At 48.2% G+C, this 21,483-nt stretch overlaps 1 protein-coding gene across 14 annotated transcripts in view; it reads left to right on the plus strand.

Annotated features, from left to right (window-relative positions):
• The first annotated feature begins 3,213 nt into the window (after positions 1 to 3,213).
• Positions 3,214 to 21,483, plus strand: part of PROM1 (prominin 1) — a 111,059-nt gene continuing 92,789 nt past the window's right edge. For 11 of the 14 annotated variants that reach the window (XR_006711557.1, XR_006711556.1, XM_045474474.1 and 8 more), the window contains exons 1-2: positions 3,214 to 3,356; positions 9,425 to 9,862. Coding sequence is in view for 12 of the 14 variants with exons in the window: in XM_045474474.1 (XP_045330430.1) it covers positions 9,643 to 9,862 (220 nt within the window). In the remaining 2 variants the exon portion in view is untranslated. Of the gene's footprint in view, positions 3,357 to 3,578; positions 3,676 to 3,718; positions 3,827 to 4,488; positions 4,507 to 9,424; positions 9,863 to 21,483 lie in introns of those variants that run through there. The other 3 variants (XM_045474469.1, XM_045474468.1, XM_045474470.1) reach the window with 3 other exon arrangements.

Consider the following 21,483-nt stretch of genomic DNA (forward strand, 5'->3'; position numbering starts at 1 on the left):
TTTTCCCATATGGTGACGAAAGGCAAATTACGAAGCCCTGAGTTAGTGTGCGTTAAAAATGATGTCGGCACAGATGAAAGCCAGCCCTAGAGATGAAGCATTTATTTGAAACCGTTACTGGAAGACAGATTCAGCACACAAAATATAAAACCACCCCACGCTGGCCCCCAGTGAGTGGGATGGGGTTTTCCAAATTCCCAAGTTCATCATCCAAGCGCTGAGACACTGGTCTTGGCCCTGGTCTGGCCCTCGCTCTGTCTTTCCTCCTCTTTGTCCAAACTGGGGTGAAGTTTTCTTCCTCTGCCTTTGAATTCGTACACAATGGGCTTGATGAATGAGTTACAAATCTTACCTGAAGGTTCTTGAGGTTCAAGAAGAATGTTTTTTTTGGCTTTGGGTTATTAAACATCAGCAATGCTATTTTTGGTTTCTAAGCCCAGAGGCAAGGGGAGAAAAAGCAAGATGAACGAACAGGAAAGTATGAGGTAAAACGTTTATGGGAGAACTCTGGCTTGCATGAAGCCATTCCTTTGAAAACCAGTGGCATTTCTGTTTGGAACAATCAGTTTCTCTCTTTCTCTCTCCCCACAACTCCCACCTCCTGCCCCCGCTCAACTTCTCCCTCTCTCCTTAGCTGTCTCTTACACAAATTTCAGTCTTAAGACTGGGCAGCAGATGTTGAAATGACACAAACTTGTTTTCCTAAAGGGTGATACACTGTCATGTTTGTTGGTCATACAAACACATGATTGGGGAGGGACATAGTTATTTATAGAATTAGAATAATTAGAATAATTAGAATAATTAATTAGAATAATTAATCAGAACATTATACTGATTATTAGTATTAATTAGAATAATTAGAATAATATACTCACTAACCTATTTTATTTCAGTCTTGGGTGATTCAGAGAAGGCTATCCAAAGTCTTTTATAAGGAATGGCTTGTCAAAGATTGAGGATTGTTGAATGGCCAAGCGTTGTATACTCTCACAGTAATTAATGTCAACACTTCATTTCTAATGCCACAGAACCCTGATCATTTCCATTGAAACCTAAGTTTCTTATCCCATCCTGTTGTCATTTTTGCTTTATTACGGTTCACTATTTAAACCAATGCCATCCATTAGACCTTCCTGTGCTGATGAAAATGTCCCCGATCTCCGATCTCCAGGGTCCCAAATGGCAGCCTCTAGCCTTATATGGTCACTGAGCAAAGCTATTGGACAGATGAGGAATGTGAAGCCCAGGGCGGTTACATGACTTCCCAGGGACGACATTGGCAGTGAGTGACAGAACCTGAATGAATCTCCTGACTCTCTCCAGCTGCCACGATGCCTCATGTTTTGATTTCATTTGGGCAGGAAAAATGAGGGGCGATTTCAGAAAGGAAGGCCTAATTTTCGCACCTAACGACTGGGTGGAAAAATGCGAATAATATTACCTCTCCCAGCCAGAGAAATTCAGTTGTGCTAGAATTTCTAATTCTAGATTAGAAGACTAGCATTAGGACTCCAAGCTGAATTGAACAGAACAAATCATTAAGTCCTGCATTGCTATCTGCCTAAGGCTGCTCAGAACCGATATTAATATTGTGTTCTATGTTTATTACATATTCATTTAATTATTGAACCCCTACAATGGTCCACATAGAGTAGGTGCTGGGCGGTGGGGGGAGAGTGTAGGAAAATGGATACAAACAGTTGAAGCATTCAGTGCCTACAGGAAGACAGATGGCCAACCATTTCAATGAGGTGCTAGAATGCCATGCCACATTGTCAATCAGGGGAGCACCGGTCAGAGGGTTTTATGTTATCTTCTGGTATTCTGGGGTTAGGGCAATGATGGGCTCTGGAAGCCAGATCTGGGTTTAAATTCAGCGCTTAGCTTAGTCCCTCCGTGACCTCGGAGGCAAATTACTGAACCTGTGTTTAGCCTTATCTTTTAAATGGAGATAATAGGCTGTCTTTGTCGCTGAGATTATACAAAATAATGCACTTGAAGCACCTGGCCTAGTGCCTTGTTCAGAGGGAACATTCATTAGGTGTTAGCGCTCACTTCTACTACTGTCGTCATTGTTATTTTTACTATTATTGGTAGGAATAAACATGAGCCCTGTGAGGCATAATTGTCTTTATTTTGCAGACAAGGAAACTGAGGCTTGGGGAGAATAAGCAGCCAAAGTGACAGTGATAAAAAGGGACAGGGTCAAGGTTTTAGGCAAGTCAGAGCTGGCTGCTGGCAGGAAGGGAGGACTCCCCTCTGGGCCCAGCCCTGCGAGGGCTGCCTTTGAGCAGAGGTGTTGGGAGGCCTCTGGAGGTGTTGAGGCAGAGGCCTCTGACCAGTAGGAGCTTCAGAGAGAAAACCTCAGGCCTGATCAGAAGACTTAAACTACCGCCTAAACGGGCTATGCCTGTAGTGTCATTTTCAGAAATGTCCTGAACTAGCACTTGTCGTCCTAGAAATATGCACATTCAAGATCAGTTTAAACTTTAAATCAAACAAACAATGCTCCTTCCAGCAGCGGTTTTATGCTAGATCCTGGGGTAAGGGCGAGCTACGTTGGGAATGTTCCTGTCCATTCTTCCTTCCATCCGAATCGCAAACATTAAACGCCTACCGGGTACTATCCGGTAGCATCCGGATGGTGCTAGTCTTCCCTAAATCTTACCTTTCCTACAAGGGTATCTCAATTCGAGACAGGAAGTGGTGAGTGAGGCGTGAGGTGCCCATTGGTGAGAGCAGTTAGGGGCGGGAGGGAGTGCCGAGGGCCGGTTTCCACCCGCTGCAGCGCGGGGACGAGGGGATGTCAGGGGACTCTCCGCCCCGCATCTGAAAAGAGCAATTACATCCTGCTTCGTGCTACAGCAGATGCCTAGATGCGTACACGAGAGCAAGGACAGCTTTAGGCGGGTTTTCCAGGCTTTGTGATCCGTACAGACTAACGCACCAAACGATTTGGGTTGGGTTTTGTTTGGGTAAATTAGAAAAGAGGTCTGTTGGGGGTCGGCAATCGAAGATCTAAAGCTGGGGGCGGGGTCAACCGAGGTCCACCGGGCTGGGGCCAGAGAGGGGAGGAGTTTTCCGAGGGTTGGCTGCATTCCACCCGGAGGCTCGGCCCAGGTGAAGGGGGCGTGGGTACTGTGCGAGGGGCGTGCGCGGCCGAGCAGGACTCCCGCCTCAGGAAATGCACGCAGTCCTGGGCCGGTGGGTGCCTCGGGGCGTCGCGGCGAAGCCGCCCTGCCGACCCAGTCCGGGGCGCGTCCAGAACCCCAGGCTTAGTTAGCTACCTTTAAAATCCCGAGCCTGTCCCGGACCGGGAACCGGGCCGCCAGCTCAGCTCTCCCGCTGGGGGGGTGAGTACGCTCGAGATAGCACTGCCATTCCCGAGGCTCCATCCGCGAGTGCCCGCCCGGGAGCAGGGGGAGGCCGCAACAGGTCCCCGCGGACCCCGCGGGCCTCGCTCGCGCGCCTCCAGGGCCGGCGCCTTTCCCGGCGCGCCGCGTCCCGGGGACTGACCGGCGCGCGGGGCAGCCGGGCGGCCACTCCGGAAGCCGTCCCGGTGGTCCCCCAAGCGGCTCATAAATCATTCATGAGCCGGAGTCGGGCGAGCCCCGCCGCAGGGGGGAGGGCGGGCGGCGCTGGGGCCGAAACGGGAGCAGGACCCAGCGCACGGTGAGTAGCGGCGTCCTCATCCCGGAGCCCGGGAGGCGTCTGCGGAGAAGGTGGGGGCCCGAGCGCACCCTCGGCCAGGAGGCTGGGGGCAGGAAATCGGGACCGGAGAGGCTCGCTGTGCGCCCTCCTCTTCCCGCTGACCCGGCGGCAGGTAGTAGGAGCCCCCCCCCCCCCCCCCCGAGAGCGGCCGGGAAGCCAGGGGGCTGCAAAGTGGGCGAGGTGGTCCGGGCGCCGGGGCCAGCGGGAGTTCCGGGCAGAGGGCGGACGCGCGCAAACTTTGCCGGGTGGCTGTGTGGCGGGTCTTCTTTCCATCCCCTGGAGGGGAGCCGGCGGCTGCGGCGCTCCAGGTTCCAGGGCACACGCCAGCGGGACCGGGACCCCCGAGGCCGGGGGCTCGCTCTCAGAGAGTGCGGAGGACCGAGGGGAGGCTCGTCAGGGAGTTGGGGAACTGTTCTGCGGCGAGTGGAGTGCTGGGGGTGGCCAGGAGGCCGCGGCGCACGGAGCCTTCCCTGCTGGGGATGGAAAGGGGTCACCTCCCTCTGGCTTTTCCAAATGGAGTACGCGGTGCAAAAGACCGCAGCAAGACGGGGACCCGGGGGGAGCAATGAGAGGCCGTCTCCCCGCGCCCATGGGAGAGCGCACGCACCCCTGGCTTGACGCAGCCCCCTGCCCCTTTGGGTGCACAGCTCGGGCACCTACGGCGTTTGCCGCGTGGAGCACTGGGTGCTGCGTGCTCCGGGCGCACCTCGCCAGTACGGCGCCGGCTGGGACAACAAAGGGAAGCGTGGACAGAGGAAGGAGCTTCGAGGTGCGGGAGAGGCGGGGCCCGAGGTCAGTTTCCCCGAAAACCCGCGCCGAGAGGGAGGGGATCCGATGGGGTGGCACACCGCCCCGGTCCCCTTCCTCCCAGGTGACCCCGATGCAGCCTCCCCGGGGCGGCGGCGGGGAACCCGCGCGGACGCGCTCCGGCAGCCAAGTTACTCCGGCAACCCCCTCCCCCAAGCGGCGGCGGATTCCTTGAGTCTCCTCGCTTCCCGCGCCAGCCCTGCAGCCCATTCTTTTGTGTCCCGCAGCCCGGGAGAGCCTCCTGCGGCGGAGGAAGAGAGGGCAGGAGGGGGCCCGGCCTGGCGGTGAGTTGGAGAGCAAGACTGGGGGGAGCCGGCGCCCCAGGCTTCCTGCAGCAACAGGTTGAGCCTTAGCCCCAGGCGGCTTGCTGACCCTTCTCCCGCCCGGGCTCCCGGATCCCGAGAGGCTTTCCAGGCTGCCTGTGGGCTGCGGCTGACCTTTGTGAAGACACGCAGGTGAATGATTGGGGTCCTTGAACGCCCCACTGGAGACTCAAGCATCCGCTTTTACATGTCAGGTTGAACCTTGCGAAATGGAGCCGTTTTTGTGGCTCCAAGACTTTCTCACTCTTTTGAGAGTATCCTCGGAGCTGTCCTGTCAATCAGGGTGAGCCCAGGGCCGCGGTGGGGTTTGTGGGATTGATCCTGGCAATGGCAGTAGGGACCTTTCATTGACTAGCAGCTGTGTGCGGGAGGGCTGTACCCATTGGGGTCTCACCCTCCAACACCATGCAAAGCCCCACTTTACAGATGAGCAAAGGAAAGCACTGAGAAGGTAAGCAACTTCTCATGGCAAGGTTAGTGAGGGGGACTAGAGACTCCTGCCCTGTCTCAAGTGAGGCCTGTTGTCTCTTCAGCAATGACCTTTAGTTTTGTTTTGTTTTCTTGATATGCCCCATAATTTTTTTTTTAATGAGCTTCTTTATGATTTCTGCTGTGGACTATTTCTGTGCATTCCCAGCACCGTGAAGCAAACAAGTGTATCAAAGGACAAGTGTATCAAAATAATAAGGCTTTAAACCAAATATTATTTTATTGGTACCATTTCAAATATGAAGGTTTTGCAGGGGACCGAGAGCTACCTCAGATATGTTAAGGGGCAGGATGCTTTGTTGCAAGTGACGGAAGCCCACTCTCGGTAATTTTAGCAGAAATGGGACTGAGGACTGGGTAGCTAAGAGAAGTGACAAGGAGGCTGGCTAGCCGGGCTCAGGAGCTCATGCGGGACATACAACAGGACCCCTGATTGCTGTGTGGCCACGGATGCCACCACAAGGCCCTGGATATGGCTGCTGACACTGTGCCATCGTGTCTAGAATGAATTAGAAACTGCCCCTGCGTGAGTGTGCGCTCCAGGCACAAGCCCAGGAGTAAGCATCTGCTTGGTGAGTCTGAGGCACCCCCCAGGGCACAATTTGGGCACCTCAACTGACCTCACCATGAAACCCAGGGGTGTTGCCCATAGGACTCACAAAGGTGGACTCTGAAGTTGAGCAGCTCATCCCTCCCCCAAATCCCAGATGACCAGTTCCTACTACAAAGCTCCTTTTGAAGGAAACTCCATCAAAAGAAGAAGAAATGAAGGGGGATGGCCACCATATTTGTTTTTCAAACAGTCTTTGTGGAAGTGCCATCCTCCGGGCTCCAAGCTCACAATCATGTGAAATATTTGCTCAAACTTCGCATTCGTGGGCCCCCTTTCCAGTTTGAACTCAGTGTATTTGCAAAGGACACCAGGAGTCTGCACCCCATAAATCAGAAAAATGGTGAATTCGACTTCTTGATTGGTCCAGTGTCCATGTGAGGAGGTAGCCCCCGAGGGAACAGTGTCCAAGGCTTGCAAAGTTGAGGGTCCCAGCAGAAGGCACTGCCCCAGGATGGTAGACCAGTTGCTGTGCGATGGGTAAATCCAGCAAGGAGACAATCTTCTGCATATATTGTGGGAATAGCGACAAACACCCCGACACCTCCCTTCCAGAGGCTTTGGGACCACCGATAAACACTTGATACAATTTTGAAATAGGTAAAAATGACCACGTCATGTCAGTTCTCCCTCTACCCCTCACCACTGGATTTCAGCAATCCTTACTGAGTGCCTACTGTGTGTCTGACTCCGAGGTACAGAGACGAGTCAAGTCAGGGGCCCCACACAGCAGCTGGGATGGATCAGCTCAATGCAATAGAAGAAGGGCATTTGGGGAAGGCGTCATTGCCAACTGGCATGAGTTAGGTGAGGAAGCGCGCGGGAACAGTGCTGGTTCTCAAACTTCAGTTGTGCTGAGAATCAGTCACCGGGAAGAGTGTTAGAAGTGCAGATTAATGCACTTGGTGTGTGGCCACAGATGCCACCACAAGGCCCTGGATATGGCTGCTGACACTGTGCCCAATAATTAGCATTTTATATAAATATCCCATTTTATGGGGATGCTGCTCTGGGGCCAGGAGAGCTGGCCTCCGTGTGTTCGGGCAGTTCCAGGAGCTGCCCTGAGATGCCCTGGCTGCCCCCTGAGCTTAACAGGTGAGGTCCCCACCGAGATGCCTTTCGCCTTGACTTTTATTAATTATCTGGGGTTTCCTAAGTCGTGAGATTTTAGTATTTTCCTCACATTCAGCCCACACTTAAGGGGGATGGCACGACACTTTGGAGCAAAGGGTGAAGAAATCTGGACGGTAGCTGCGGTCCTGGCTGGCTTGATTGGTGCTTCCAGCCTTGCAGCAGTGAGTGGGGCCGCCTCTCATGTGGGATTTGCCTTCCCCTGCTTTTTCAGGAGGAAGGTTGAGACTGTTTCTTCCAAGCTCTCCCTCGGGCCTCCTGCCGTCTCTCTCCTTCCCTGGCTGAGGCCCGGTGGTGGCCTCGCCAGGAAGTCAGCTTTTCTTACCCGCTGAGCCTCTAATCCTTCCAGCTGCTGTGCTCCCTGCCCCTCCCTTAGCTGCAAACAAGATAAGATGGGCGTGTGGTGAGTGTGTGTGCTGTGCGTATGTAAGTTTCGGGCATGTATGGAGCGTGTTAGTGTGTGTGGTAGGCGTATGTGTGGTGTGTGAATGTGTAGTGTATCAGTGTGTGGTGTATCTGTGTGTTAGTGTGTGTTATGCGGATGTTTTGTGTAGTGTGTGTGTGTGTGTGTGTGCATGCCTGCCTGCCCGCTGGTCTAAAGGACGGTGGCCAGCCTGAATTACACACACCGTCTCCTCTCCCCTCTCTCTCCCGCGCGGGGCGGCCCCGGAGACCCGCCCAGAGTGACCTGCAGAGGCCAGCTTGCTTCGTGTCTTTCTCATCTGTCCTCTCTGGAGACGATGGGAAGGTGGCTCAGAGCAGGCCTGTGTTTGCGCGTACACGCGGGTGGCTTCCAGTCAGGACCAGTGAAAGGCTAGAGCCTGCAGCAGCCAGGCCTGGAAGGGCCAGTGCAAAGTCACCAGGGTCCTGGTGTACCCGTGGGTGCGATGGAGCGCAGACGCGGAAGCCCATACGGGGTTAACCCGGTTGGTGCCGGGAGCCAGAGGGGCTGAGCAGCCTGTGATTAGATAGAGAGAGTGTTCGGGGTCATTCTGTTGGGAGCTCTGTGCAGAAGTAACTGGAGTGGGACGGGGCTCCGAAGATGAGGCAACATCCAGGGGATTAAATTCGAATTAACATCTTTCAGGAACACTCAGATAGTTCCTGAAATCCCACCTTTGTTTGGAGCTTTCTTTGACTTGGGGGAACGCAGGCAGTGGGGCCTCCGGCCCCTTGTGCAACGCGTCACTGTCTGGACCCCCCTTCCACCCTCTCACGGTGTTTCAGGAGCACCCTGCCCTTACTCTGAAAGTTACTGAGTGTGTATCTAACGTACAAAATGGTACGCGATCAGGGCGTTCCTGACCCCAGTTCAGAGGCTACGAGCACAGCATCCCAGGTCTTCGGGTAGGTTCTGTTCTGGTGCTCCTAGTTCCTCGCAGTGGCACCAGCCACACCATCGCTTTGATGTATAGCCTGCAGCACTTACTGCGTCAGACTCTGTGTCCTGTCCCGCGTTCACGGTTGGGGACAGAAACACAAAGGGATAGGGTCCACTTTGGAGACCTTCTAGGTCTCGTGCCCTCACTAGACACTGGCTTGGTAGCTGCTTCTAGAATTCTTGTTCATTTCTCCCGCCGACCCTTGGGGCGGGTGCCCTGTCTCTCATCACTGGGACCCCAATTTCCAGGTAGTGACTTGGCAGCAGAAGTTTCCATCACGATTACCCAGTGGACGTGTTAGAAGGATAGATTCCAGTGTCATCCAGCCTTAGAGAGTTTGGTTCCTGCCCTTGAGGCCTTCTAGTTTGGGTTGAGGGTGAAGTGGAGAGGGGGATGCCTGAAATAAGGTCAGTGAGCAAATGAGTAGAATAAAAGGCAGAGAAAATGAATCTCCAGAGGTACGGACAGCAACAGCAGCCTGGAGAAAAACAGTCTATGGCAGGAGGCCTCTGGACCCCTGAGACACAGGGCTCTTTAGGAAAGGTGTCCTGGTGTCCTGCTCAGAGCTTGGGCTTTCAAGGCAAAGTCCTGGTTTTGAACCGTGGCCCCACCGTTAAAACAGCCGTCACCTTGGGCAAGTCCCCGGGAAGTCCTCTCTGTGGTTGTTTCCTTATCTGTAAATGGGGTCCAGCCAGCACAGCATGTAGAACATTGTCCAGAACATAGTAAGTGGCCGGTAAGTGTCAGTTTCTAAGCCTTCTCTACACCATAGGGTGTTTCTTGAACCCATAAAAGGTCTGTGTTCTGCGTCTGGCCCCTGGGTTTCTTGCCCCAGCAGTGCTAAGCAGGTTCTGCGTTTGCCTCCCACACAGCGGATTAGGCGGAGTGCTGGCTCTAAAGCTTTGCAGGGAAGGTCCTGGGGCAGGCAGGCTGCGTGCCAAGTCACTGCTGCCCTTCTCTCCCACCAGGGATGGTGCCTTGAGCCACGGAGCCAGACCCACACCCACAGAAGGCCCTTGGACGCAGTTCACTGCATGCCAGCCCAGCCAGGAAAGGGAGGACTCCTCACTCCCCGGGCTCTCTGCGCAGGAAAAGGAACGCAGGCTCCTGTCTCACCCAAGGCTTCCAGAACCTCTGAGACAGGAGGCCACTAGCTCCACCTCATGCGTGGGGGACCTTGCTAGCGATGGCCCTCCTCCTCGGCTTCCTGCTGCTGCTGGAGCTCTGCGGGAATACCCTCTCCCTGGGATCACGGTCATCTACAGAGGGTGCGGAGGTCTTGGAATTGGAATTGCCTGCCACGAACTATGAGACCAAAGACTCCTACAAAGCTGGGCCCATTGGCGGTCTCTTTCAAATCGTGCACATCTTCCTCCGCGTGGTGCAGCCCAATGATTTCCCCGAAGGTGAGTGCACGTTGCATAGAACAGAGAGGACTTGTCCCCAAACACGCTGCCGTGTGTGCACACGATATGTTTGTTAATAACGATATAGTAAGTGTGTAATATACTCAGCATTTTAAAGCATGAGATTCAAAGTGATTGGACTGCACAGGAGCAGAAAGTATTGAGACAGAAGTTAAGAAAACTTGCACCAGCTTAAATAGACTGTCAGGAATGTGATTATAAGAAATGAAATCAAACTATGTTGCTAAGTTGGTTTTCCAATTCTTGATCTTTCTTCCCTCTCTTTTTTTTTTTTTTTTTTTTTCCCTTCCTGGTTAGAGCAATGACTTACTCTCAAGTGCAAACTGCAGGTAAAAATGAGGGTAAAAATGCAAATTCTTTGACATCACATAAGTTAATAATTACCTCTGGTGGCTAGACCTGCACTTACAATTGGCCTCTCCTCCACCCACCACGAAGTGCAATTTCACATTGCTTAGGACAAAGACAGGCCTGACCCAGTGTGTTCACCTGAGTAACTGTTTGCTTCAGTTCCAAGACCTTACGTGTGAGGAAAGGAGGGATGGCTCCTTGTTGGAGCCTTGATGGCATGGTGCCTCACACTTCGTGAGGACCGCTGTGTTTGTCCTACTCCCTGTACTCAGAAATCTGCGGGTATGTGTTTTCAGGAATGAGATTATGAAGATTTAAATGGTCTGTGGGAAGTATGTGCTATTAGGGTTTGGCAGTCTAAATATTTATTGACTTAATATTAGATCTCTTCTAGGCTTGTTTTTTAAACTAAGAAGATTTGAACACTATTATTACCACAATATACAAATTAAAAATTTGTGGTAATCATTATCATCTTCCTTAACTGGTTAGCTGTTGTTCATAAGAGAATTGTGTGTGTGTGTGTGTGTGTGTGTGTGTGAAAGAGAGAGACAGAGACAGAAAGATGGAGAGAGGGTGAGAGGGAAAGAGAATGTATTTAGTGGACTTTAACACTTGTTTGTATTATGGGCATTGGTAGATTTTCATTAAGACACATTTATATTGGAATTGTTTTGGATTGGGGCACCTGGGTGGCTCAGTTGGTTAAGCATCCGACTTCAGGTCAGGTCACGATCTCTCAGTTCACAAGTTCCAGCCCCGCGTCGGGCTCTGTGCTGACAGCTCGGAGCCTGGAGCCTGCTTCGGATTCTGTGTCTCCCTCTCTCTCTGCCCCTCCCCCGCTCATGCTCGCTTGCTCTCTCAAAGATAAATACAAACACTAAAATTTTTTAAAATAAAAAAAGAAAATTTTTTCATTTATTTATCTTAGATTAAGCAACTGAAACAGTTTGAAGTGTAGTTCTTAATTTTTTGTTAGTTTAAGTTTTAATTCAATGAAACAAATCACTCTGGGCCCTATCGTCATTGAAGAGAATCCTAAACAAATACTACTTACTATTTATGTCCCTTCTTAAGAGACTAAATCTGGAAATCCAAAAGACAGAAGTAGAAAATAAACAGTTTATTTATTAATATTGGATACAAGTTCACTATTCTTAGTAGATACATTTTCATTTATTTGTAGCATTGGTGTAAATATTATTGAATAAACAAATACCTACTAGCGTTTTTAGTCTTAGCTTCTTTGCTTTTTATGCAAAAGGAATAGAATTCAGTTATTTCATATGAATTTATAGTGACATCTTCAAAAAGATTGTGAAGCATCCATGTGTTATTAAGGCATATCATGTAATTAGTTAATCCTATAATCTCTTTCCATATGTTGCTTTATTTTGCTTCCTCTAGATTTCATAGGGCAGCTTCCTCGCACTTAGTTTACAAGGGAAAGCCATATTTTTTAAAGTCTTCATTCAAACAATCAGGTCAAATGGCAATTTGCTTCCAATGCATTCTAAGATTTTGAACTCCAGCATCATTATTAGTCTAGAAGGAGGCGTCTGAAGAATTTAAATCCTGCTGTAATCTGAGGGTGTTAGCCTTGCTTGTCCCTTGACCTTCATCAATACTTATTACTTTGGAAGAAGAAATTCCCAAAAGTCTCAACAGGAGATCAGAGCAGACCAGCAGTGCCCCTTTCAAAAAACAAAACAAAACAAAACAAAACTCATTAGGTTCCTTAAAGAATATTATATTGAATTTCACAGGTGACATCATGGAGTGTTGGTTTTTTCCCACCACCTCATTATTTAAATGTTTTCATCTAGTTACTAGATTTCATAAAGGTCTCAAAGTGTCCATTAGGTGCTTTGTCACATAAAGGACAAATACGAGACACATTTTTTCCTGCTGGGGCCAGCTCATTGCATGAGCACCAGATCTTAGGCAGGTGTCTTCATAATTGAAGATATAAAACAACAACAGTGGGAGAAAGAGAGAGAGATAGAGAGAGAAAAGGAATCCTATTTAGTAGCTTAACTGATGCAAGGCATTAACCGAAACAGATGACTTCAGGACAGGTCTTCTATAAAATATCATCCTCGCAGAAAAAAATTATCCCCTAGGTATACTCTTTCATTCGGAAGAGTAGAGTGATTTATTTTTTATTTATTAAAAAAAATTTTTTTAATATTTATTTTTGAGAGAGAGAGCACCAGCAGAGGAGGGGCAGAGAGAGAGGGAGACACAGAATTTGAAGCAGGCTCCAGGGGCGCCTGGGTGGCGCAGTCGGTTAAGCGTCCGACTTCAGCCAGGTCACGATCTCGCGGCCCGTGAGTTCGAGCCCCGCGTCAGGCTCTGGGCTGATGGCTCGGAGCCTGGAGCCTGTTTCCGATTCTGTGTCTCCCTCTCTCTCTGCCCCTCCCCCGTTCATGCTCTGTCTCTCTCTGTCCCAAAAATAAATAAACGTTAAAAAAAAAAAAAAAAAAATGAAGCAGGCTCCAGACTCTGAGCTGTCAGCATAGAGCCTGACGTGGGGTTCGAACTCACAAACCGTGAGATCATGACCTGAGTTGAAGTCAGACGCTTAACCAACTGAGCCACCCAGGCGCCCAAGAATAGAGTGATTTAGATTCAGAGTCGGGGTCCAGTGCAGGAGTGGGAGAGAAAGGAGGACCTTCCAGCCTGGGCTCCCTTTTTTCATGCCATTGGACTGGGAAGTTTTCCACTTTACCTCCTGTGTCTGAGCAAAACAGCATACTACATTTTGCATTTGTAACTCTCTAAAGCAAAGCCTGGGTTGTAGCCTTATAAATACAAGATGGAAGGTCTTGTTTAGCTGGGACTTGAGACAAAGGCCTACTTAACTTCCTGGGCAGACCAGAAATACAGGTAACTGCCATATGCCACAACAGAATATGTCCAAGAACCTGGTGTGGGTACTTCATAAATACCTGCCCTGGTCTGAAGCTTCAAGAAGGATACTGAGTCTTGGGCTTGAAGTCACTAAGAAGAGAGTGATGGCTTACATTTGGGAGGAGTCACTTGTCCATTCATTCAACTTTGAAAGGGTGTCAATGGCAGGATGACCAGGGGGAGTTGAGGGAAGGGTGTTCTAGCCATGGGGAATAGCATGCCCAGGGAGTGGCGATAGTGGTTCATGGGGGACCCATGAGGTGGGTATTCATGGAATAAGTCTGCGAAGGTCAGAGAGCCAGAGCTAGAGGACCCTGACTGGCAGGCTGGGGAGTTTTGTAGAGAGAAGGAACCCAAATCAGCATGAGCAAAGGTTTCACTCATTTGGCAAGCATTTATTGAGAGCCCCTGCTTTCTGTTATATACCTGCTAGGGGTTGTGAGCCAGGGTGGAAGGGGAATTGAGTTTTGGGAAAAGAATCTGATAGTGGCTGGTAGGAGACGTATTAGGGAGGTAGAGGTCCAGAAGGAGGTAATAATAATGGACTAACTTAGCACAAGGCAAAGGTAATGGGGAAAACAGAGGCAGGATCCATTTCATGGATTTCATTTCAAAGGACTTTGGTTCAAACATACTCTTGCCTATTACCTACCGAATGACCTTGGCCAAGTTAATGTTTAGAACCTCTGTTGTCATAGATGTATTATGACTGTAATCATACCTCGCTTTATAGCTTTGTCTGTGAGGCCGTATGTAAAGCCTATGTTTAAAACTGTGGCTGAAAGGCATAGATACAAATCCTCAATCAGTGTAGCTGCTATTAATATTATTTGAGAGGAAGAATTGACCAAATTTAATGCCAAGATTGGTGTCGAAAAGGGACGTGGGAAAAGGATGTCTCCAGGAGGGATCATTAAAATGTCCTTGCTGCTGCTCTATCAGGAATATTCTCCATGGAGTTGCCTTGTAAGAATTAGTTCCATTACTTTTGAAGTTTAGCGGGCTGTGTCTCCTGGTAAAGCCCCACAGTAGCAGAATGGGGTCTAGAAGGCAGGGCTTGGGTGCAGTGCTTGTCTACTGAGTGGTCTTTACTCCTCCACAAAAACACTCACATCTGTTTTTGTTTCTTTGTTCTTCCCTGCTGTCCCCAGTATCTGCTGTAAGGCGTACTTTGCTAAGTGTTAGCTCATTTGACTCTCCCAACAACTTTGGGAGGTAGATGATGGTGGTAACTGGTGGTCCTGTTTCTATTCTATTCTATTCTATTCTATTCTATTCTATTCTATTCTATTCTATCCTATCCTATCCTATCCTATCCTATCCTATCCTCTTTCTATTTCTATTTCTATTTCTATTTCTATTTCTATTTCTATTTCTATTTCTCCTTCTATTTCTATTATACCCACCGTTAGAGTTTGGAAAGCTTAAGTCGGAAGGAGATGATATATTCAAGGTACACAACCATCCTCTGGCAGATTGAGAAACCCCTGTCTCCAGGAGTAGTTACTTCTCCTATATTCCACAGCCTACCTTGTGGGTAATTTATTTCCCTTTTACTTTACCAAAGTGCTTTAAAAGTGTCTGCGGGTCACTATAAAAAATGGTAATTTTTACACACTAAAAGCGTGTGCTGCAGACGATCATCTGGTGTGGATGCTGACTAGTGCCTTTTCAGTTTCATGTGTCTGTGATGAATTTGGCATAAATCATGACCCAGATCAGAGCTATTCTATTGGAGCAAGTGGAAAAAAAAAAAAGCATTCTCTGCTTTTATTTTTATAGAAAGTCTCTAAAATTATTCTCTGCTCTGTTTTGGTGTATTTTTAAATGAGACTTTAGGCCGGTTGACCTGTTTCTAACAGCATTCTGGGCTAATCTGATTTGAGCCTGGGATTTGGTGTGTGCCTGATTGGAGCTGGGTGAGCAGGAGGCATGGGAGGAGGGAAGAGTGCATCTGAGATCCGGCAGGTTGTTCTAGTGAAAGGGAGTCCCCTCCATTCCAGGTAACAGAAACCTGTTAGTTGAAGGAGTCAAAAAAGAGTTTATCACCAGGACTCCAGGTTTCTTCGTGGCACCCAGCCACCAAAGACTAGGTCTCACCTGGGGCCTCCTGGCCTCCCACCTTGGCTCTTCTCTGCACACAGCCACTTCATACTTCGCCTTCCCATCCCCCTCCCTCTGGGTTCTTCCACTCTTGCCCTACTCGTGGCAGAGAACCAGGATGCCAGCATCATAGATTTCAGGCCAACCTCCTGGAGAATGGTTGGGAGTTCTTCTCTTTAAGTCCCCAGCCCCAGTTCCAGTCCTGCCTGGGCCAGTGACCAACCGTGGACCCACTGAATAACAGTGGCCAGCCGGCATCACAGCTCATGGTCCTGTGCTGTGGGCCGTCAATTTACCCGTGGCATCACAGGTAGGGTGGTGCTTCCTGGGAAAGAGGATGGCTGGGTGGACGGCCCAATAGTTGCGTCTTGGCCAAAGTCCACTTGGAATCAGGATGTTGTATTATATCCAACACCTGTGTGTTCTTACTTAATTCAGACAAAGCTGGCATTGTCTTCTTTCGATCACATGACTTGTATTGGCAACGGGCATGGCCATAAAAAAAGGTCATTGAGGGAAAGAACTAATATCTAGTGATCCTTCCTCCCTGGCGTCATTCAATACATTGGGCAGTCTACAACTGTCATCGCTTGCCATCCTAACGTTTATAAGATCAAACAGCTATGATGTGCCCACTTTCCGGGATTTGAACAACTCAGTAACTCTGTGAGCTAGGTACTCTTCTCATTTTACAGAAAAGGGAGCTGAGGTCCAGAGAATAACTGACTTGTCCAGCATCACACAACTAGTCAGTGGCAGAGTAAGATTGGAATCCAGGTAGGCTGGCTTTATTGTCCAGGCTCATAGTCACTGCCTGTATTTGCTGAACAGCAACTCAGGAGACTCAGGGACTGTTCCAAGGTTACACACATTGATAGGTAAGTGGTTAACCCAGGATTTGACCCAGGGCTCATGACTTGTCCTCCTCCCCCTGCCTGCCACCTCACCGTGCTGCACCATGTCGCCTCTGTGGAGGAGCTCTGCTGTATAGATTGCATTTACATGTCCCCAGCAACCTGTGGGGCAGGGTTTGGGTGGGAGGCGACACGTCCATACACTATCATGGGCACGACTCTAATCCATTCTCCACGTCTTCTGCTTCATAGAACAGCTTTTGCGAGAACCTGAAAATCTAGTCTGGTTGACTATATATTCCTGTAACCTTGTCTACAAAGTGCTGCTGGAACGTGCTGCTGACTTTCTGTGTGTAAACAGAAGAGGCAGGCTCTGCTCTTCGGGGAAATGTGTGCCAGTCCCACAAAAGACACAAGAAGAAAATCTTCCTACACTTCTGGTCTCTAGCGATGATGTCCTTTTAGGAAGCCTTCAAGTACATGCAGGAAATGAGAGCTTAAGTATGAATGTAAATAAAGATAGGCCACCCCAGCAGCTGCTGGATGAAGCTGGTGCGGTATTAAATACCACTTGTCCACAGGCATTGAGCGGGAGAGAAGTCCTAAAATTTGCACTTGGAGAAGCAGCTGTAAAGTGTGGCCTGTGCTGGGAAGTCAGTGCCGGGTCAGAACCGCAGAGCAGGACGGACGTTAGCAGCAGAGACGAGAGGCCCACCAGGCCTGCCATGTATCCTCTGCTTGATGGGGATCTAGATTCGGAAAGGAGCCCTACACTTGAGCCGTGGTGAAGAACTCTCATCCTGGAGCCACTGCCTGGGTTTGAATCCTGGCTCCATTGTTTACTAGCTCTGTAACCTTGGGCCAGTTACTGAAACTCTCTGTTCCTTAGTCTTCCTTCTGTAAAAGGGAGAGAATAATCAAGGTACTTTTGGGGGCAACATAATTCCTAAATAAATCATGTTTGTGAAGCAATTAGGACGGTGTCTCATACACAGTAAGTGCTAGGTGTGTGTCGAATAAGATAGGAGTGTATAAAATTCATATTCATTAAAAGCTTTTAAGCTAATGTCAGATTTGGGGTGGTCACATGGACAAAAGAACAAGTATTTATTTGACCCCCAACTGTACTGGTTTCCTAAAGCTGCCATAACAGATTATCACAAACTTGGTGGCTTAAAACAACAGAAATTTATTCTCTCATACTTCTGAGGGCCAGAGGTCCAAAGTCAAGGTATCGGCAGGACCACGCTGTCTCTGAAGGCTCCAGGGGAGAATCCTTCTTGCTTCTTTCGGCTTCTGGTGGCTCTAGGTGTTCTAATCTCTGCCTGTCTTCACATGGCCCCCTTCTGTGTCACTGGCTCCCTCCTCCCTTCTCTTATAAGGACACCTGTCATTGGCTTTAGGGATCACCCTATATCTAGGATGATATCATCTCAAGATCCTTAACTTAATTAGGTCGGTGAAGACCCTTTTTCCAAATAAGGCCGCTTTCACAGATTCCTGGGGTCGAGAGTTGGACATGTCTTTTTCGAAGGCTACCTTTCAACACACACACACACCCATGACAGACTTCTTTAGTCCTCCCCAATGTCTCAGCAATATCAAGTAATGTGGCCAAGGTCATATTTCTGAAAAATGGAACCAGATTCAAACCTGACTGTTTGATTTCAAGTGCTCACATTCTAATCCTGCAGATAGGTAGTGAGCTCCTACTGGAGGCCACGCCTGGTGCTGTTTGGCAGAGGTGGTGTAGACTGGGTTTCTCTGTTCTCAAAAGACTCACATTGAGTGAGGAGACCGCCATCTGTTGTTATGCAGGACATGCTTGTCCTCGATCAGTGTCAAGTGTCAACAGTGGGCTCTTGGCTGTCCAGAGGAAGACTTAGTCACGATGAGGCCAACGGAAGGCTTCATGGAGGAAGTGGCATTTGAACTGAGCCGTAAGGGTGTGGAAGGGTTCAAGAAGCAGAGGACAACGTCCCAGCTGTATAAGCAGAGGCCTGACTGATGCAGGTTGAGACGGGGCTCATAGGATGTGGCCTGGATATGAGGCTACAGCTCTGTTTGCCTGAGAGATGGCCGGGCCATCAGCCTGGGGAGATGCCAACACATCTGCATGGGGATCTGCTGACAGTGAAGGGTGAGCATCGCTCAGTAAACCTGTCCCCCTGACCTAAGCTACAGGAAGGAGGCCATGGGGAGGATGCATTGTCCATTGAGCCTGTTCTTGGAAATTCTCAGCTACACTTGGACACTAGTGGCCTAGCTTAGTGCTACCCGAGGCATGGCACTTGGACCAAGAGCCTCCATATCGCCTGGAAGCTTATTAGAAACGCCAATTCCTAGGTCCCACCCCATATCTAGCAAATCAAAATCTTTCTTTTAATTTAAAAATTACTGAAAACATTTTTTGTGTTGAAGCATAATATGCATACAGAAAAGCGCCCCTAAATCTACATCTTGATGACTTTTCACAGACTGCATACATCGGTGTAATTAGCACCCAGATCAAGGAAAAGAACAAGGTCCCAGAAGAACCCTGTCTTGTTTCCTGCTCATTGTCCCCCAACTCATCCCAAGTGTAACCCCTCTTCTGCCTGTCAGTAGCATAGATTCGTTATGCCTGATGCAACACAGTATGGCCACTTTGGTTTTTGGTTTCTTCAGCTCAACATTTTATTTGTAAGATTCACCCAGATTGTTACATGTAGTTGTAAATATTATTCTTGCTTTTGTATACTATTCTATCACATGAACAAACAGTTTTCCAAGGTGATATAACAGTCAAATCTTCTTTTCTTAATTAATTAATTAATTATTTTTGAGAGAGAGCAAGTTGGGGAGGGGCAGAGAGAGAGAGAGAGAGACAGAGGATACAAAGTGGGCTCCGCACTGTGAACGCAGAGCCCGATGCAGGGCTCGAACTCACGAATAGTGAGATCATGATCTGAGCTGAAATCAAGAGTCAGCCACTTAACCGACTAAGCCACCCAGGCGCCCCTCCTTCTGTCTCTTTTGAATTTATAGGATATCTATGTCTTTTTCTTCCTTGCAGTTTGTTTGCTGAAGAACCTAGTTACTTTTCCTTTAGTATTTCTTACAGGTTGAACTTGACTGGTTCCATTTTCATTGGTGTTCTTAACATGTTTCTCTGTCCTCTTCATTTCCTGTAAACCAGTATTCATAAAGATCAGATACAAGTTCATTTGGGGCACAAAAGCAATTTATAGATGATATTGTATGGATACAGATACTATCTGTCTGATTGTCTTTCTTCTTATGATGTTAACAGCATTGATGATCACTGTCTGGTTTCATTCATTCATTCATTCATTCATTCATTCATTCATTCATAATGGGTCCAGCCCTTTCAGTAGTATTTGCAAACGTGCTCTCAAGTATCAAAAGTTTTGATACTATTAACTATCAAAACTTTTTTTTTAAATTTTTTTTATTTGACGTTTATTTATTTTTGAGACATAGAGAGACAGAGCATGAACGGGGGAGGGGCAGAGAGAGAGGGAGACACAGAATCTGAAACAGGCTCCAGGCTCCGAGCTGTCAGCACAGAGCCCGATGCGGGGCTTGAACTCACGGACCGTGAGATCATGACCTGAGCCGACGTCGGTCACCCAACCGACTGAGCCACCCAGGCGCCCCTATCAAAACTCTTAAGAAACAAAATGGAATACCTTGCATATTCTGTAACTGCACGTTTTCACTTAATATATTTCATGGACATCTTTCCATACCTGTTCTTGTTTGGGTGTTGCCCAAACTAGAAAGGTTTTTTAAACAAGGAACTGGAAACATTTATTCCCCAGCCTTTTGATGTAGAGCCAAGACTGAAAAAAATTCTTTTTATCATGAGTTAATTGTTTGAAGTTTCCTGATTAGTGTTTCTGATATAAATAGCAGCCAAAATGTATCCTCCATAATTTTTCGTTTCTTTGTTTTGATTTCTTTGAATTCAGAGAAAACACTTAGAGTTCACAGTTGTGTATTTTTAGTTTGTTTTTTCTTCCCAGACTTTTAAAGTTTACTCACACATAATTTCATCCAATTGAATGGTCTTTACTAAGTCTTTATAGAACATTTAGTTTTCTATGCTCAATTCTTTTTATGTGCATATTTTCTCAGTTTGTATAATATTTAATTACACGTTGAACTTATTACACGTATAAAGAGGTAGAAAGAAGCTTGGGAGCAAACTGGGTGTTATAGGTTGAATTGTTCCCCCTGCCCCAAAGTGATATGTTGAAGTCCTAACCCCTGGTATCTCAGAATGTGACCGCATTTGGAGATAAGGTTCCTGCAGATGCCAGTAGTTAAGATGAGCCTCCCAAGTTATATGACTAGTGTCTGAGGAGGGGAAACTTGGACACAGATATAGACAGAGGGAGGGTGTCATGTGAGGACCAGAGGGATGCTGCCACAAGCCAAGAGACCACCAGAATCTAGGAGAGATGGAGAACAGACCCTTCCCTAGAGCCTTCAGAAGGAGCATACTCTTGTCCGTTCTTTGATCTTAGACTTCCAGCCCCCAGAACTGTGAAACGAAACATTCCTGCGGTTTAAGCCACTCCATTCGTGGTATTTTGTTGCCACAGGCCTGGCCAACGTATTCACCTGGGAAGTCGATGAGTGAACTGTTGGGGGAGGGGGGGGCAGTGTATTCAGCAGAGGTGGTCACTTCACGGTGAAGGACAGCGAACAGCCATGTTTTTGAGGAAAGGAACTGATGGCGAGGTAATCTGGTCAGCTGGAAAGGAGAAGTTAGCTCCGCAAGTCTCTACTTGCATTTATACATACATCTGAGTCACTTTAATTCATGAAGATTCAACAATATGTTCTGCAAAGGAACAAAAGGTAGAAATGTTTGTGTCTCTCCACCAATCTACAACCACATCACATAGTTTTCACCTGAAGGACTTACTGCCTCCATCAGCGCTTAAAAGAAAAACTGGCATTGATGGTTGAGGCCAGAGATTTAAGGGATTTTCAGAGATAATTCCTCTCTATCTGCTTTTTGTTCACTGGTGTCCCTGCCTGATGCGAGGCCCCAAGCCCCTTCAAGATCAGACACCTCATTCTCTTCCCTCCCACCCTCCACATGCCTCCAAGCAAAGTCCTGTTGTTTCTTTAAAAACCTTCCCCACACGATTTGTATTCTGGAAATCTGGAACCTCTGACCTCATTATTTTGTCTGTACTATCTCTGTATCACTTTCTCACTGTGTTACGTGTTTAACACTGTCTTGTGATTGTTTGCAGTCCTAGATGATAAACTTATTGATGTCAGCATTGCCTGGCACATCAGAGATCCTTCATCGTATCTTGCTTTTGTTCTGGGATTTCTGAATTTAAAAAAAGATTATAC

The sequence above is a fragment of the Leopardus geoffroyi genome, chromosome B1 (genome assembly GCF_018350155.1).
Source record: "Leopardus geoffroyi isolate Oge1 chromosome B1, O.geoffroyi_Oge1_pat1.0, whole genome shotgun sequence".
NCBI lineage: Eukaryota > Metazoa > Chordata > Mammalia > Carnivora > Felidae > Leopardus > Leopardus geoffroyi.